Raw genomic sequence first — 19,278 nt, forward strand, 5'->3', positions numbered from 1 at the left:
GTGAAAACATCGAATGCTAGCAAGGATGTTGGGAAACTGGATGCTTAATACACTGCTGAGGAAATGTGAAAAGGCATAGCTAGTCACTCTGAAAAACATTTTGGTAGTTTCTAAAAACTGAACATGCAACAAACATATGACTGAGCATCTGCACTCTGGTATTGATCTCAGAGAAATGAAGAAATACGTGTACCAAAAGATTGTACAAAAATGTTTGTAGTAACTTTAAAATACTAACCCCAAACAGGAAATAAGACATAATCTACTTCAACAGGTGAATTGTTAAAAACAAACAAACAAACAAACAAAAAAACAGTGGTAATAGCCATACCCTACAATATTGCTCAGCATTTAAAAAGAATAAACTGTTGAAGATGGTGAAATAGGAAGACCCTGACCACACTTCCTCCGATGGTTACATCAAAATTACAACTGTTTACAGAGGTGGCTCAGATGGTAAAGAATCCGCCTGCTATGCGGGAGACGTGGGTTCGATCCCTGAGTTGGGAAAATCCTCTGGAGAAGGAAACAGTTACCCACTCTGGTATTATAGCCTGGAGAATTCCACTGACAGAGGAGCCTAGTGGGCTATAGTCTATAGGGTCACAAAGAGTCAGACAAGATTGAGCGAGTTTCACATACATACATACAGAGCACATACAGAGCAACTATATATGAGACAGTTTTCCACAGCTAAAGATACAAAGAAGAAATCACAATGAATGGGTAGGAGGTGCAGAGACACAATGTAGTCAAAATTCACAACCCTGGGAAGGCAACACACAAATAGGTGGATAATCACAATAGCAGAGATTCTCTCCAAGGCACAAAGGGCCCAAACCCTACATCACGGTCTCCGACAGGGGTTTTGCATCAGAAAGATGAACCCCAAGAGCATCTGACTTTGAAGACCAGCAATGGCACCCCACTCCAGGACTCTTGCCTGGAAAATCCCATGGATAGAGGAGCCCGGCTGGCTACAGTCCATGGGGTCGCTAAGAGTCGGACACGACTGAGCAACTTCACTTTCACTTTTCACTTTCATGCATTGGAGAAGGAAATGGCAACCCACTCCAGTGTTCTTGCCTGGAGAATCTCATGGATGGCAGAGCCTAGTGGGCTGCTGTCTATGGGGTCGCAGAGAGTCAGACACGACTGAAGCGACTTAGCAGCAGCAGCAGGGTTTGCATATGGGAGAGGTAGAGGGCTGTAGGAAAAATCCCCATGCTCTGAGTCCCAATAGAAATTAAGGAAATAATCCCACTCACAATTACATCAGAAAGAATAAAAAACCTTGGAATAAATCTAGCTAAGGAGGTAACAGACTTGAACTTGGAAAACTATAAAACTGATGAAAGAAATTGAAGATGAAAAACAGAAATACATAATAGTCTCAGATTCCTGAAACTAATACAATATTGTAACTCAATTATACTTCAATTTTAAATAGGCACAAGCTATTAATACATGGAATAAGCTGGATAAATCTCCAGATAGTCATGCTGAGTGTAAAAAACATAGTCCCCCAAAATTATATACTACACCATTTCATCTGTAAAACAATCTTGCATTGACAAAAGTATAGAAATAAGTAACACACTAGTGATTGCCAGAGATGAAAAAGGGGGTGGGAAACAGGGGAGTGGGAGTCCACATAAAAGAAGAAAAAAAAATGAGGGAGCCTTGTGGTGAAGGAAATGTTTAGTATCATGACTGTGGCAATGCCAGTATTCCTAAATTGGTATTGTACTGTTGTTTCAAAAGATGTTAACTTTGGGAGAATTGAGTGAAGGATATATGGTGTTTCTGTGTCTTACAGCTGCATATGAATCTACAATTGTCTCAGAAAGAGTTTTAAAGAATAAATTATCTCAGTTTCTGCTTTGCCATTCCAAGATTTCTTGTTGTTGTTGTAAGTGATGGACAGCCAACAAAGAAGTGGTTAAAAGCTTGGAGATGGGGTTGATATGAAACACACTTGCCTTAGAATGGTCCGTCTAGTATGGTGTAGATGTAGGAGTGGAAGCAGGAAAAAGAGCAGATGGACTAGGCAAGACTCAGAGAGGGCACATTTGATGGCCCTTGTTTCTCATTGTGAAGCTGGGAGCAGCAACATGAGCTACTGAGAGTGAGATAGCAGATTGGACAAAGAGCTTGAGAAGAATGGCGACAATTTAAAAACCAAAAGGAAAATTATGGAGTACTGCTGAAATCTCAGCTCAGGTAAATGAACATGAATTTATTTTGATATAAGATTTTAAAGTTGAGTAATTTTTCCTAAATTTATTTATCACCTATGGAGGAGAAAGGGAGATACACTGGGCCCAGTTCATCTGGGAGTGCTGTGCTAAGTCGATTCAGTCGTGTCTGATTCTGTGTGATCCTATGTACTGTAGCTGGCCAGGCTCTTCTGTCCATGGGTATTCTCCAGGCAAGAATACTGGAGTGGGTTGCCATGCCTTCCGCCAAGGGATCTTCTCAACCCAGAAATTGAACTTGGATCTCTTACGTCTCCTGCTGCTGAGTTCTTTACCATCCTGAGTTCTTTACCACTAGTGCCACCTGGGAAGCCCTCAGCTTGGAGAGTGCAGCCAAAATCAGAGGAGAAAAGTCAGATGTGTTCATAGAAAGCAGCTCCAAGTGAGTGACATTAGTCCAAATTGATTTAGGAAAGAGCTGAGGTCACAGCTATTTTAGAGTAGAACTCTCAAGAAAGGGAGAAAGAAGGGACACAGAACTTATATGTGGGAAGAAACATCAAGAAATGGAGAAAGATTTGAACTGAGTTTTGAATGGCTCTGTAGTTCATATTGTTTCTACTAAGCTTCCTCCTTTTGACCTAGATTCAACAGGGCAGCCCCAGGCTAGGCGTGTGGGCAGAATCTGTGCCAGCTGCAGTCTGGAGCTACAAGCCTAGTCTTGGAGTCTGTCCCAGAATGAGAGCTGAGAGTTCAGAACAGGGTCTGTGGGTCTTTTAGAAGTCTGAGCTCTCTCCACTTCCTCTAGGAAGCCTTCCCTGATGCCCTCTGGCTGGGGGAGGCCAACATTACTAGGCCCCCAACACATCACTCCACCCCCCACAAAAATGGGCTGTTCCTGCAGGATTTGTCTTGGAATTTGGCCAAGAGGGGGCTGGCTTGAGGAATATTGTCTTTGAAGGATTTCAAATGCGATTGAAGTGGATAGTCTGTGAAGATAATTTAAAATTGCTGGGGTATTGTAGAATCTATGAGTCTGTCTCCTTTCCTCCATTATTGTTTAATTGCTCCAACCACTTCCCCATTCCAAGAGCTAGCCACAAATTGTTCAGTCCTCGGGGACCTGAGTGGAGTGGCTCCTCTGTGGCTCAGGCCTGGCCTTCCCTGGAGATGACACTACAGCTAAAGCATCTTAAAGACGTCCTGGGCTCTTGCAGGATGTGGAGTGGCAGAACAGCTGGAGACAACAAGCAGCCAGGGTGAGTAACCTGGGCTCTCAACACACCTTCTCTGCTTCCAGGATGAATGACCACTAGTGCCTCTGCCTCAGATGGAGGTAACAGTGGGAAAGGTCTGCAAGTCAGGCAGAAGAAAGAGAAATAACCATTCTTGGACAACAGGAGACGGTCATGCCTTCTTGAGAAGAGACTCTGAAGAAGGCTGCCTTTCTGAGGATTAGGGAGTTTATAGCTTAGAAAAGCAGAGAAGGCAATGGCACCCCACTCCGGTACTCTTGCCTGGAAAATCCCATGGATGGAGGAGCCTGGTAGGCTGCAGTCCATGGGGTCGCTAAGAGTCGGACACGACTGAGCGACTTCACTGTCACTTTTCATTTTCATGCATTGGAGAAGGAAATGGCAACCCACTCCAGTGTTCTTGCCTGGAGAATCCCAGTGACGGCGGAGCCTCGTGGGCTGCCGTCTATGGGGTCGCACAGTCAGACACGACTGAAGCGACTTAGCAGCAGCAGCAGCAGCAGCTTAGAGAAAAACTGGAATCCCAGACCACACTTCCAGGGAGAAGTGTCCCTCGTAGTCTCTGCAGAGAGGAAGTAAACAAGGAGAATTGTCAAGTTTTCATCACATCTGGCATTCATTTTCCTTAATTTATCACTGACCCATTTTTATATCACAATATCAAAAAATTAATTTGGTTCATGATTTCTTCAATTGCTTTACTTGGAAAATATTTATACAGAATTTTCTTCTCTCTCTTGAATAATTCCGTATCTCAAAGAGATGGGGGCAACAGAGGATGAGATGGTTGGATGGCATCACTACTCAATGGACATGAGTTTGGGTAAACTTAGGGAGTTGGTGATAGACAGGGAGGCCTGGCATGCTGTGGTCCATGGGGTTTCAAAGAGTTGACAACGACTGAGTGACTGAACCGAACTGTAGTTGTTTTAACCCTTTTAATTTTTACAAAATGTGTCTGCACAAGCTCTGTGATGGAACTTCTCTGTTACTTGGCTTTGAATGGAGTGAATTCCGTCAGGTTTTGATATTTGCTCACAATGTCTGAGAGAGATTGGATGGAGGGCTCCAGAACTGACATTGTCAGCAACATCACTATGTTTTCTTTAAAAAGTTTCTGCCAAATTACACACAATCTTCTGCTCCAGAGAAACAATGCTTGTCACCCACCTAAGAAATAAAGGATTCATGTTGATATATGGCAAAACCAACACAATATTGTAAAGTTAAAAAATAAAATAAAAAAATAATAATAAATTTTAAAAAAGAAAGAAATAAAGGAATTAAAAAAAAAAAGGCAGTCCTACCTTTAGGGTGAGTTTATGATGTTGACTAGATATGACATAGCTGTAGACCCCAGGGTTCAGATTAAAGCCCCTTTTAGCTCTCAGACATACTTTTGGTGGAATTTTATACTCTGCTAAAAGATAGCTGTGCAACTCTTCTTCTTACATTCTTTTATTGACCTACCTGTAAAGATTTTTTATTTGCTTATTTACTTGTTTATACTTTTTGTATTGAGATTTAAAGGAAAATCCCAGGAAAACAATGAGAGTGAGCCCAGGTCATCAACCCTTTAAGCTTCCACAGTATATTTGCAATTTATTTCCATGAGGTGAGGCCATTGCTTTTTGTTTAAACTAGGGTTTTTTAAATTGGACTCTTTATGATCATCTCATGTATTTCTAAAGAAAGTACCACTTTCTTCAATAAGTGAAGAGATCAGTATTTCACAGTATAGCATTTCAAAAATGATACTACAAAAGTATTTATAGTTAAATATATTATATATCAATATATTTAGATATCCAATATTTAAATATATCAATACATTTAAATTATATTGTCTCTTGCTTGCTTTCAGGTGGAATACATTTTCAACCTCCTTCACATTTATGTTTTTTTTTAATTTTATTTTATTTTTAAACTTTACATAATTGTATTAGTTTTGCCAAATATCAAAATGAATCCGCCACAGGTATACATGTGTTCCCCATCCTGAACCCTCCTCCCTCCTCCCTCCCCCTACCATCCATCTGGGTGGTCCCAGTGCTCTAGCCCCAGGCATCCAGTATCCTGCATCGAACCTGGACTGGCATCTCGTTTCATACATGATATTTTACCTGTTTCAATGCCATTCTCCCAAATCTTCCCACCCTCTCCCTCTCCCACAGAGTCCATAAGACTGTTCTATACATCAGTGTCTCTTTTGCTGTCTTCTACACAGGGTTATTGTTACCATCTTTCTAAATTCCATATATATGCGTTAGTATACTGTATTAGTGTTTTTCCTTCTGGCTTACTTCACTCTGAATAATAGGCTCCAGTTTCATCCACCTCATTAGAACTGATTCAAATGTATTCTTTTTAATGGCTGAGTAATATTCCATTGTGTATATGTACCACTGCTTTCTTATCCATTCATCTGATGATGGACACCTAGGTTGCTTCCATGTCCTGGCTATTATAAACAGTGCTGCGATGAACATTGGGGTGCACGTGTCTCTTTCCCTTCTGGTTTCCTCAGTGTGTATGCCCAGCAGTGGGATTGCTGGATCATAAGGCAGTTCTATTTCCAGTTTTTTAAGGAATCTCCACACTGTTCTCCATAGTGGCTATACTAGTTTGCATTCCCACCAACAGTGTAAGAGGGTTCCTTTTTCTCCACACCCTCTCCAGCATTTATTGCTTGTAGACTTTTGGATCACAGCCATTCTGACTGGAGTGAAATGGTACCTCATAGTGGTTTTGATTTGCATTTCTCTGATAATGAGTGATGTTGAACATCTTTTCATGTGTTTGTTAGCCATCTGTATGTCTTCTTTGGAGAAATGTCTATTTAGTTCTTTGGCCCATTTTTTGATTGGGTTATTTATTTTTCTGGAGTTGAGCTGTAGGAGTTGCTTGTATATTTTTGAGATTAGTTGTTTGTCAGTTGCTTCATTTGCTATTATTTTCTCCCATTCTGAAGGCTGTCTTTTCACCTTGCTAATAGTTTCCTTTGATGTGCAGAAGCTTTTAAGGTTAATTAGGTCCCATTTGTTTATTTTTGCTTTTATTTCCAATATTCTGGGAGGTGGGTCATAGAGGATCCTGCTGTGATGTATGTCAGAGAGTGTTTTGCCTATGTTCTCCTCTAGGAGTTTCATAGTTTCTGGTCTTTCATTTAGATCTTTAATCCATTTTGAGTTTATTTTTGTGTATGGTGTTAGAAAGTGTTCTAGTTTCTTCTTTTACAAGTGGTTGACCAGATTTCCCAGCACCACTTGTTAAAGAGATTGTCTTTAATCCATTGTATATTCTTGCCTCTTTTGTCAAAGATAAGGTGTCCATATGTGCGTGGATTTATCTCTGGGCTTTCTATTTTGTTCCATTGATCTATATTTCTGTCTTTGTGCCAGTACCATACTGTCTTGATAACTGTGGCTTTGTAGTAGAGCCTGAAGTCACGTAGGTTGATTCCTCCAGTTCCATTCTTCTTTCTCAAGATTGCTTTGGCTATTCGAGGTTTTTTGTATTTCCATACAAATTGTGAAATTATTTGTTCTAGCTCTGTGAATAATACTGTTGGTAGCTTGATAGGGATTGCATTGAATCTATAAATTGCTTTGGGTAGTATACTCATTTTCACTATATTGATTCTTCCAATCCATGAACATGGTATATTTCTCCATCTATTAGTGTCCTCTTTGATTTCTTTCATCAGTGTTTTATAGTTTTGTATATATAGGTCTTTAGTTGCTTTAGGTAGATATATTCCTAAGTATTTTATTCTTTCCGTTGCAATGGTGAATGGAATTGTTTCCGTAATTTCTCTTTCTGTTTTCTCATTATTAGTGTATAGGAATGCAAGGGATTTCTGTGTGTTGATTTTATATCCTGCAACTTTACTATAGTCATTTATTAGCTCTAGTAATTTTCTGGTGGAGTCTTTAGGGTTTTCTATGTAGAGGATCATGTCATCTGCAAATAGTGAGAGTTTTACTTCTTCTTTTCCAATTTGGATTCCTTTTATTCCTTTTTCTGCTCTGATTGCTGTGGCCAAAACTTCCAAAACTATGTTGAATAGTAATGGTGAAAGTGGGCACCCTTGTCTTGTTCCTGACTTTAGAGGAAATGCTTTCAATTTTTCACCATTGAGGATAATGTTTGCTGTGGGTTTGTCATATATTATGTTGAGGTATGTTCCTTCTATTCCTGGTTTCTGGAGAGTTTTTATCATAAATGGGTGTTGAATTTTGTCAAAGGCTTTCTCTGCATCTATTGAGATAATCATATGGTTTTTATTTTTCAATTTGTTAATGTGGTGTATTACATTTATTGATTTGCGGATATTGAAGAATCCTTGAATCCCTGGGATAAAGCCCACTTGGTCATGGTGTATGATCTTTTTAATGTGTTGTTGGATTCTGATTGCTAGAATTTTGTTAAGTGCCAGGAGCCGGTGAGGCATTCTGCTTGTGACAAAGGTCATGAGGAAGGAGGCTCGGCATACGCAAAGGCGGGATCGAGCCTCAGGATTCCGCCCAGATATTCTCGAGCATTTTCCCCCCAAAAAACCAGAGTCTACCTACTTTATTGCTTTGTGCTCTCACCTCTGACTTTACTGGGGGCTGTCCCCTACCACCATCTCGCTCTCTCTGTCAAAGAGTTAACTTACAGCTCCAATTAATAAAGTTCCTGGGCAATTAGGAGTGTTTAAATCCAAACCCCTCAGATGGCTCTCTAACTCGCCTGACAAGTTTACCCAGACTCCTACAGCTATGCATACGATTGTTTACAGTCTCCCAGCCTCGAGAGGCACGGGAAGCTTAAGATATTCAAATAGCTTAGAGCCTCTCAGAGAGTTAGAAACTGTCAGAATAAACTAGTAAAGGATTTCATTGATGAGCCAATGCTTGTTGCCAAGTTTTCACATCCCCTGAATTGTATCCTTGAATGTGTATTAATTAATATAGTTGGTATGTAGAAAAAATAAGTAGTGGCCTTGGTGTTAGTAACTTTAGACCCTTAAGGTAATAAATTCTTTCCTTTGTTGTAAACCCATTACACATCCGCCCTATAGGAATGCAATTTTATCTTCGGAAGATGGCGCCAAACCTTAAAATAATTACTCTTAGAGAAAATAAGTCTTTGTTGATAAGTCCTTGTCAAGAGTCATAAAATGTTAGTAGGCCTTCTGGCCAGAAGATGATGTAAATCACCTAAACCATTTGTATACGATAAATTTGCAGGAAAGAAACCCTGGTTTTTGATAAGAATCAAAGACTGCTGACTTTGCATCCCCTATTATCCTCTATGTGTAACTTAGGGTATAAAAGCCCCTGTTAAAAATAAAGCTACGGGCCTTGCTCACCAATGCTTGGTCTCCCCATGTCATTCTTTCCTTTAACTTCCAGCTGAAGTCTCCATCTGGAGCGTGGATATCCTCTGCGACCACTTATTTGCCTGGGCTTCTAAGACCCACTTGAGAAGATGTCTAAGGTGGGGCACCTTCCGCTATTCAAGAGGGCGCCTGCGGCCTCCGTGGTCAGAGCTAACCTGGTGTCACGGGTTATATTGATTTTCCGCGTAAACCAAGCTACTCAGCCTCTTTTCTCCACTGAATTTTCCTACTGAGCTATCCTCATTCTATTACTCTTTATATCTCTAATTACCATTTGAATAGGTCGCCGACGCCGTCTCCCCTTCGAATACCCTGGATCATCCGGGGCTGGTCCTCGGCAGTTAAGGATTTTTGCATCTATGTTCATCAGTGATATTGGCCTGTAGTTTTCTTTTTTTGTGGGATCTTTGTCAGGTTTTGGTATTAGGGTGATGGCGGCCTCATAGAATGAGTTTGGAACTTTACCTTCCTCTGCAATTTTCTGGAAGAGTTTGAGCAGGATAGGTGTTAGCTCTTCTCTAAATTTTTGGTAGAATTCAGCTGTGAAGCCATCTGGACCTGGGCTTTTGTTTGCTGGAAGATTTTTGATTACAGTTTCAATTTCCGTGCTTGTGATGGGTCTGTTAAGATTTGCTATTTCTTCCTGGTCCAGTTTTGGAAAGTTGTACTTTTCTAAGAATTTGTCCATTTCTTCCACGTTGTCCATTTTATTGGCATATAATTGTTGATAGTAGTCTCTTATGATCCTTTGTATTTCTGTGCTGTCTGTTGTGATCTCTCCATTTTCATTTCTAATTTTATTGATTTGACTTTTCTCCCTTTGTTTCTTGATGAGTCTGGCTAATGGTTTGTCAATTTTATTTATCCTTTCAAAGAACCAGCTTTTGCTTTTGTTGATTTTTGCTATGGTCTCTTTTGTTTCTTTTGCATTTATTTCTGCTCTGATTTTTAAGATTTCTTTCCTTCTACTAACCCTGGGGTTCTTCATTTCTTCCTTTTCTAGTTGCTTTAGGTGTAGAGTTAGTTTATTTATTTGACTTTTTTCTTGTTTCTTGAGGTGTGCCTGTATTGCTATGAACTTTCCCCTTAGGACTGCTTTTACCGTGTCCCACAGGTTTTGGGTTGTTGTGTTTTCATTTTCATTCGTTTCTATGCAAATTTTGATTTCTTTTTTGATTTCTTCTGTGATTTGTTGGTTATTCAGCAGCGTGTTGTTCAGCCTCCATATGTTGGAATTTTTAATAGTTTTTCTCCTGTAATTGAGATCTAATCTTACTGCATTGTGGTCAGAAAAGATGCTTGGAATGATTTCTATTTTTTTTTTTTTTTTTAATTTACCAAGGCTAGCTTTATGGCCCAGGATGTGATCTATCCTGGAGAAGGTTCCATGTGCGCTTGAGAAAAAGGTGAAATTCATTGTTTTGGGATGAAATGTCCTATAGATATCAATTAGGTCTAACTGGTCTATTGTATCGTTTAAAGTTTGTGTTTCCTTGTTAATTTTCTGTTTAGTTGATCTATCCATAGGTGTGAGTGGGGTATTAAAGTCTCCCACTATTATTGTGTTATTGTTAATTTCTCCTTTCATACTTGTTAGCATTGGTCTTACATACTGCGGTGCTTCCGTGTTGGGTGCATATATATTTATAATTGTTATATCTTCTTCTTGGATTGATCCTTTGATCATTATGTAGTGACCGTCTTTGTCTCTTTTCACAGCCTTGGTTTTAAAGTCTATTTTATCTGATATGAGTATTGCTACTCCTGCTTTCTTTTCGTCCCTATTTGCATGGAAAATCTTTTTCCAGCCCTTCACTTTCAGTCTGTATGTGTCCCCTGTTTTGAGGAGGGTCTCCTGTAGACAACATATGTAGGGGTCTTGTTTTTGTATCCATTCAGCCAGTCTTTGTCTTTTGGTTGGGGCATTCAACCCATTTACGTTTAAGGTAATTACTGATAAGTATGATCCTGTTGCCATTTACTTTATTGTTTTGGGTTTGAATTTATACACCATTTTTGTATTTCCTGTCTAGAGAATATCCTTTAGTATTTGTTGGAGAGCTGGTTTGGTGGTGCAGAATTCTCTCAGCTTTTGCTTGTCTGAAAAGCTTTTGATTTCTCCTTCATACTTGAATGAAATCCTTGCTGGGTACAATAATCTGGGCTGTAGGTTATTTTCTTTCATCACTTTAAGTATGTCTTGCCATTCCCTCCTGGCTTGAAGAGTTTCTATTGAAAGATCAGCTGTTATCCTTATGGGAATTCCCTTGTGTGTTATTTGTTGTTTTTCCCTTGCTGCTTTTAATATTTGTTCTTTGTGTTTGATCTTTGTTAATTTGATTAATATGTGTCTTGGGGTGTTTTGCCTTGGGTTTATCCTGTTTGGGACTCTCTGGGTTTCTTGGACTTGGGTAATTATTTCCTTCCCCATTTTAGGGACGTTTTCAACTATTATCTCCTCAAGTATTTTCTCATGGTCTTTCTTTTTGTCTTCTTCTGGAACCCCTATGATTCGGATGTTGTAGCGTTTAATATTGTCCTGGAGGTCTCTGAGATTGTCCTCATTTCTTTTAATTTGTTTATCTTTTATCCTCTCTGATTCATTTATTTCTACCATTCTATCTTCTAATTCACTAATCCTATCTTCTGCCTCTGTTATTCTATTATTTGTTGCCTCCAGAGTGTTTTTAATTTCATTTATTGCATTATTCATTATATAGTGACTCTTTTTTATTTCTTCTAGTCCTTATTAAACCTTTCTTGCATCTTCTCAATCCTTGTCTCCAGGCTATTTATCTGTGATTCCATTTTAATGTCAAGATTCTGGATCAATTTCACTATCATTATTCGGAATTCTTTATCAAGTAGATTCCCTATCTCTTCCTCTTTTGTTTGGTTTGGTGGGCATTTATCCTGTTCCTTTATCTGCTGGGTATTCCTCTGTCTCTTCATCTTGTTTAAATTGCTGAGTTTGGGGTGTCCTTTCTGTATTCTGGCAGTTTGTGGAGTTCTCTTTATTGTGGCTTTTCCTCGCTGTGTGTGGGTTTGTACAGGTGGCTTGTCAAGGTTTCTTGGTTAGGGAAGCTTGTGTCGGTGTTCTGGTGGGTAGAGCTGTATTTCTTCTCTCTGGAGTGCAATGAAATGTCCAGTAATGAGTTATGAGATGTCTATGGTTTTGGGGTGACTTGGGCAGCTTGTATTTTGAAGCTCAGGGCTGTGTTCCTTTGTTGCTGGAGAATTTGTTGGTATGTCTTGCCCTGGAACTCGTTGGCCCTTGTGTGGTGCTTGGTTTCAGTGTTGGTATGGAGGCGTTTGATGAGCTCCTGTCAATTAATGTTCCTTGGAGTCAGGATTTCCCTGGAGTCAGGGTTTGGACTTAAGCCTCCTGCTTCCAGTTATCGGTCTTATTTTTACAGTAGTTTCAAAACTTCTCCTTCTGTACAGCATCATTGATAAAACATCTATGTTAAAGATGAAAAGTTTCTCTACTGTGAGGGTCACTCAGAGAGGTTCACAGCGTTACATGGAGAAGAGAAGAGGGAGGAGGGAGTTAGAGGTGACCCAAATGAGATGAGGTGGAATCAATAGTGGAGAGAGTGGGGTAGCCAGTAGTCACTTCCTTATGTGCACTCCACAACTGGACCACTCAGAGATGCTCACGGAGTTATACAGAGAAGAGAAGAAGGAGGAAGGAGACAGAGGTGGCCAGAAGGATAAAAGGGGGGAATGAAAAGGAGGGAGACAGATCCAGCCAGTACTCAGTTCCCTATGTTCTCCACCGTCTGGAACACACAGAAATTCACAGAGTTGGGTAGAGCAGAGAGGGGTTAGGGAGGAGACACAGTCGACCTGGTGGAGAAAAAGGAGAGTCCAAAGGGAGAGAAAGCAGTCAAGCCAGTAATCTCGCTCCCTAGTGAAAAATGGGTCCTGAAGATTTGGTTCTTAAAGGTACAAAATTGGTAACAAATACATAAAAGCAAAAATTAAAAATCTAGAGTAGAGTTTGGAATTTCAAAAATACGATGTTAAAGAAAAGAAGAAGGAAAAGAAAGAGAGAAAAAACGAACAAAGAAAAACAAACAAGGTCGCAAAAATTATAAAGAAAATATAGGTACAAAATTGATAACTAATACCAAAAAGCAAAAATTAAAAATCTAGAGTAGAGTTTGGAATTTCAAAAATACAATGTTAAAAAAAAGGAAGAAGAAGCATAAAGAGAGAAAACAAACAAACAAAGATAAACAAACAATGTCACAAAAATCATAAAGAAAATACAGGTACAAAATTGATATCAAATACCAAAAAGCATAAATTAAAATTCTAGAGTAGAGTTTGGAATTTAAGATATACAATGTTATATAAAAGAAGAAGAGAAAGAAACAGAAAAAAAAAAGTCACAGAAATTATAAAAAAAAAAAAACTATAGGTACAAAATTGATAACATATACCAAAAAGCTAAAATTGAAAAACTAGAGTAGAGTTTGAAATTTCAAAAATACAATGTTAAAGAAAAGAAGAAAAAAAAAAAAGGTCAAATGATTATAAAATATATATATATATAAAGTTTGCTGAAGAAGAAAAAAAATAGGGTCTTTTTTTTTTTTTTTTTTTTTGCAAAGTAATAGGTTATAAAAGTGAAAATTAAAGGAAGAATAGAGGACTTAAAAAAATTTTTTTTTAATTAAAAAAAAAAAGAAAGAAAGAATGATCGTAAAAATAGTAAAAATATATCTAGGACTTTTTCTGGTTTTGTTGTGAGTATTGTGGGTTCCGTTCATTTTTGGCTAGTTCCTTGGTCTGACTTACATTTCTTAAGATCTATAGGCCCCTTCCTATGTAGTCCGTAGTAACCACAGTGTTTTCATCTATTGCCTGTAGCTTCCAGGGCGTTTCCCTCTGTTATAGCTTCTTCTGTTTGCTGGTCTCTTCAGTGTCTGGTTTCTGCCCTGACACAAAGGGGACAGTGGAGGAAACTTTTTTTTTTTTTTTTTTTTAGGCTCACTTTTTCAGTCGCACTGTGGGGAGGGAGGGAGGGATGCTGCAAACAAATAACACTGGCGTTCGCTCGCAGTGCCTCAGCCACACTGGGTCTGCCCCTGCTCACGGCGTGTGTAGCCTCCCTGCCCACACTGCTCGGGCTCTAGGTTGTTCCGCCGGGATCAATCTGAGGCCGGCCCTGGGCTGCATGTACCTCCCAGGTCCAAGCCGCTCAGGTTCAGGCACTCGGGTAGTCCTCAGAGGCGCAGACTCAGTTGGGCCTGCGTTTTGAGCTCTTCCCGGGTCCGAGCAGCTCAGGTGATGAGGTGTTTGGCGAGCGCCAATGCTGCGACTTATCGCCTCCCCACCACTCGGTTATCTGGGTGTAAAACCGGCGCACCTTCTCAGGCAGATGTTAACCGTCCAGACCCCCAAGAAGTTTTAGTTAGCAAAGAAGCCTGCTTACAGTTTTATAGATAATGTCTCTCTGGGGCTGCGATTGCCCCCTTCCGGCTCTGGCTGCCTGTCACCGGAGGGGGAAGGTCTGCAGCCGGCTATCCCTGTTTAGTCCTTTGTTCCCTGCGCGGGCCTGGTGGTATCTTAGGTTGGGACTGGCTTTTCGCATGGTAGACATCCCACAGTCTGGTTTGCTAGCCCAAATTATTTCACTCAGATAGCGCTCAGGGTATTCAGGCCAGATTCTTACTCTAAGTGATGCAGCCCGCGCCGCACCTCCCTGCCCAGCCCCCGCTTGCTAATGGCGAGTGCAGGCGTCTGCGCTGCTTCTCCGCTGGGGGAGTTACCGTAGGGCTCGCAATCTGCGAGTTTTAATTGTTTATTTATTTTTTCTCCCTGTTATGTTGCCCTCTGTGCTTCCAAAGCTAGGCACAGATTCGGCAGTGAGAAGATTTCCTGGTGTTTGGAAATGTCTCTCTTTTTAAGACTCCCTTCCTGGGACAGAACTCCGTCCCTCCCTCTTTTGTCTCTTTTTTTGTCTTTTACATTTTTTCCTACATCCTTTTGAAGAGTTGGGTTGCTTTTCTGGGTGCCTGATGTCCTCTGCCGGCATTCAGAAGTTGTTTTGTGGAATTTACTCGACGTTTAAATGCTCTTTTGATGAATTTGTGGGGGAGAAAGTGTTCTCCCCGTCCTACTCCTCCGCCATCTTGGCTCCTCCCCTCCTCCTTCACATTTAATACATGCTATTGTGTGTGAGGAGAAGGCAATGGCACCCCACTCCAGTACTCTTGCCTGGAGAATCCCATGGATGGAGGAGCCTGGTGGGCTGCAGTCCATGGGGTCGCTAAGAGTCAGACACGACTGAGCGACTTCACTTTCACTTCTCACTTTCATGCACTGGAGAAGGAAATGGCAACCCACTCCAGTGTTCTTGCCTGGAGAATCCCAGGGACAGGGGAGCCTGGTGGGCTGCTGTCTATGGGGTCGCACAGAGTCGGACATGACTGAAGCGACTTAGCAGCAGCAGCAGCATTGTGTGTGAACTCATGTTACCTAATAGCAGAACTGCCATTTTCCCCATGTTTTTATCTTGTCTTATTCTTCTGTCCAGATTGAAAAGGTCCCATCTTGCTGGAGATCTCATCAGTAAACTAAGGATGTTCTTTTCCTGGTCCTTTGCCAACATCTCCTTCTTCCAGCCACATGCTTTCCTGATGATTGGCATCCCAGGCCTGGAGGCCATTCATGGCTGGATCTCCATCCTCTTCTCCTCCATGTACACCGCGGCCCTCACAGGAAACTGCCTGATCCTCTTGGCTCTGACGAGGACTCCCAGCCTGCACCAGCCCATGTATTACTTCCTGTCCATGCTGGCCCTCACCGACATGGGCCTCACCTTGGCCACAATGCCCACCACGCTGGCTGTGCTCTGGTTTGACCATCGGCTCATTGGCTTTGACACCTGTCTGGTCCAGATGTTCTTCCTCCACTTCTTCTCCGTGGTGGAGTCCTCGGTGCTCCTGGCCATGTCATTTGACCGCTTTGTGGCCATCTCCAACCCCCTGCGCTATGCCTCTGTCCTCACAAACAATGTCATCATCAGGATTGGGCTGGCCATTGTGGCCCGAGCCACTGTGTCCCTCTTCCCATTGCCCTTCTTACTAAAGAGACTGAACTTTTGCCCTGGCAAGATCCTCCTGTCCCACTCATTCTGTTTCCATGCAGATGTCATGAAACGAGCCTGTGCTGACATTACTGTCAATATCATTTATGGGCTGTATGTGGTTCTGTCCACAGTGGGTTTTGACTCCTTGCTTATTGTGTTGTCCTATACCCTTATTCTTCATACAGTGATGAGTCTGGCCTCTCCCAGGGAGCGTATCCGGGCCCTCAACACTTGTGTTTCTCATATTTTAGCCGTTCTGGTTTTCTTCATCCCAGTCATAGGTGTGTCCATGATCCACCGTTTTGGGAGACACCTTCCCCCCATAGTACACGCCCTTGTTGCCTACGTGTACCTGGTGGTGCCCCCTGTGCTCAACCCCATCATCTACAGTGTCAAGTCCAAGCCCATCAGGGAGGCCATGCTCAGGGTGCTGAGCGAGAAGAGGAAAGGCTGATGAGTCAAGAAATAACCTCAGAATCTGAGGGAAAACACAGTCAAACAGTTATAAACTATGTCCAGAAAGCCCATATACTGAGCCCTGACCCAGAGACATTATCAAGAGAATGACAAGCAAATGCATATCCTGAGACTCATGGGTGAAAAACAGTCCTGATTCTTTACTTCACTCATTAACCTCAGCTTTTTCATTCAGAGCTTACTTGTGCAAGACTCTGTAGTTGTTACAAGGAATAATATTAAATGAACCATAGGAAGTCTCTTCCCTCCATTGATGGATAGAAGCTCTAAATACACAATTACAGTAAGTATAATAAGACTGTGAGAGTTTCACATGAAGAGTTATAGGAATGTGGAAGAGGGTTTGCTCCCTTGCCAGGAGAAAATGAGAAAGGAGTTAAGGAAGGAGGCTAAAAGGTGAGTTAGTTGTCAGGAAGGCAAGGGGAGGTCATACATAATCACTGGAAAAGATTGTAAAAGTGAATAAACTGAGGTGTGGAGTTATCTTGTTGCTTGAGGAAAGGTGAGTGGTCAGATGTGGCTCAGCATAATGTGTGTGTTTGTGTGTGTGTGTGTGTGTCTGTGTGTGTGCTAGAGGCAACGAAAGTGTAGTACAGCTCTTCAGAGCTATGGATCCAATGGACATTCCTTGCTCCAAAAGTGTACCTCCTTGCATGAAAATGGCCTTTCTCTGGCCTTTGACCGTCACCTGAGATTCTAATTTCAGAGGCTCTATATTTTAATTACACATCATTCACTTCTTCCTCATCTCTTAAAATTCCATGTCCCTGGGTTAGGAACACCTAACCAAAGTCATCACAAAGAGACCACTGAGGTAGGCACTTTCTGCATTGTCAGCTGCACTGGCAGAAAATCAAGGAGCAGGTAAATTTATGCAGGGTTTAGAGGCTTGCTTGGAAAATCCCATGGACGGAGGAGCCTGGTAGGCTGCAGTCCATGGGGTTGCTAGGAGTCAGACACGACTGAGCGACTTCACTTTCACTTTTCACTTTCATGCATTGGAGAAGGAAATGGCAACCCACTCCAGTGTTCTTGCCTGGAGAATCCCAGGGACGGAGAGCCTGGTGGGCTGCCGTCTATGGGGTCGCACAGAGTCGGATACTACTGAAGCGACTTAGCAGCAGCAGAGGCCTATGTTTTAACATATTCTCTTAAGATGCTACTGCACATATCGTTTACATCCTGGTGTCCATTTTGGTGGGCATATATTCAGAAGTGATAGTGAGATGATATAGTAGCTCCATATTTAATTTTTTAAGGAAGCTCCATACTATTTTTTTAGTAGCTGCACCAGTTTACATTATCACCAATGATGCAGAAGGTTCCATGTTCTCCACAACCTCAACAATGCTTGTTATCTTATTTTTTTAGTGATAGTTGTGAGGCGACATCTCTTTGTGGTTTTGATTTGCTTTTTCCTAAAAAATAGCAAGTTTAGTTGCTACTTGCTTTGCAAGTTGCTTTTTATATACCTATTAGTATTTCTTCAAAGAAATGGCTATTCAGTTCCTTTGCCCATTTTTTAACCAGGTTATATTTTTGTCCTTGAGTTATAGGAGTCCCTTATATATTGCTAATTTTAATCCTTTATCAGATATGTACTTTGCAAATATTTTCTCTTTTCCATGGATTGCCTTTTCACTCTGTTAATAGTGTTTCCTTTCCTGGGCAATAACTTTTTAGTTTGATGTATCCCCACTTGTCTAATTTTGCTTTTGTTGCTTATGATTTTGGTTTCTTTATTTCATAGGTCATTGCCAAGTCCAGTTACATGAAGGTTTATCCCAAGTTTTTTTCTACTAGTTTTATAGTTTATTATGGTCAAATATTTAATACATTTTGAGTTAACTTTTGTATATGATGTGAGATCTGGTTAAATTTTATTCATTTGCATGAGGACATCCAATTTTCCCAACATCACTTGTCAAAGAGAATGTCCTTTCCTCATTGTATATTCTTGGGACTCTCATTAAAAAGTAGTTGAATATTTACGGGTGAGTTTGAATTTCTATTGTACAAGACAGGTTTTATAGCAGTGAAAGTGAAAGTCATTCAGTCATGTCTGACTCTTTGTGAACCCAAGGACTACAGTTCATGGAATTATAGGCTATAATACTGGAGTAGGTAGTCTTTCCCTTCTCCAGGGGATCTTCCCAACTCAGGGATTGAACCCAGGTCTCCCACATTACATGCATATTCTTTACCAGCTAAGCCAGAAAGGAAGGTTATACCAGTACCACACTGTTTTAAATTGCTACAGATTTGTAATATATTTTGAAACCAGAAAGTATGTGATGCCTCCAGCTTTGTTCTTCTAATTCAAGTCTGCTTTGACTATTGGGGGTCTTTTATGATTCCATATGAATTTTAGGACTTTTTTCTATTTCTGTAAAAGGTATCATTGAGATTTTTATATAACTTTCATTGACTTTGCAGATCATCTGGGGTAAAATGCACACTTTGACAATATTAACTCTTCCAATCCATGAACATAAAGTGTACTTTCATTTATTTATTGTCTTCTTCAGTGATTTATAGTTTTCAGTGTACAAGTCTGTCACCTCTTTAGTTAAATGTATTCCTAAGTATTTTATTTTCTTTGATTCTATTGTAAAACATATTATTTTTTCTTATCATCCATTTTGGATAATTGATTGTTGGTATAATAAAAACAAAACTGATTTTGTGTACTAATTTTGTACCCTGAAACTTTCTTGAATTTATTGCAAACTGTTTCCTTATAGAGCTTTGGGGATTTCGAATACATAAGATTGTGTAGCCTGCAAACAGAGATAATTTTATTTCTAATTTTCCAGTTGGAGCTCTTTATTTCCTTTCCTTAAGTCACTACTTTGGCTT

General features: G+C 40.6%; 2 protein-coding genes across 2 annotated transcripts in view; both read left to right on the forward strand.

Annotated features, from left to right (window-relative positions):
- Positions 1-19,278, forward strand: part of OR51F5C (olfactory receptor family 51 subfamily F member 5C) — a 139,498-nt gene that overhangs the window by 83,427 nt on the left and 36,793 nt on the right. The window lies entirely within an intron of this gene.
- OR51A25 (olfactory receptor family 51 subfamily A member 25) lies at positions 15,250-19,113 on the forward strand. The gene has a single exon (XM_002693402.6). The coding sequence runs from the start codon at positions 15,323-15,325 to the stop codon at positions 16,394-16,396; it is 1,074 nt and encodes a 357-aa protein (XP_002693448.3). The 5' UTR covers positions 15,250-15,322; the 3' UTR covers positions 16,397-19,113.

This window comes from Bos taurus, chromosome 15 (assembly GCF_002263795.3).
Source record: "Bos taurus isolate L1 Dominette 01449 registration number 42190680 breed Hereford chromosome 15, ARS-UCD2.0, whole genome shotgun sequence".
Taxonomy (NCBI): Eukaryota; Metazoa; Chordata; class Mammalia; order Artiodactyla; family Bovidae; genus Bos; species Bos taurus.

Excerpts from the sequence above, each read along its gene's own strand:
- OR51A25 (XM_002693402.6), top strand. The coding sequence starts at position 15,323 with ATGTTACCTAATAGCAGAACTGCCATTTTCCCCATGTTTTTATCTTGT.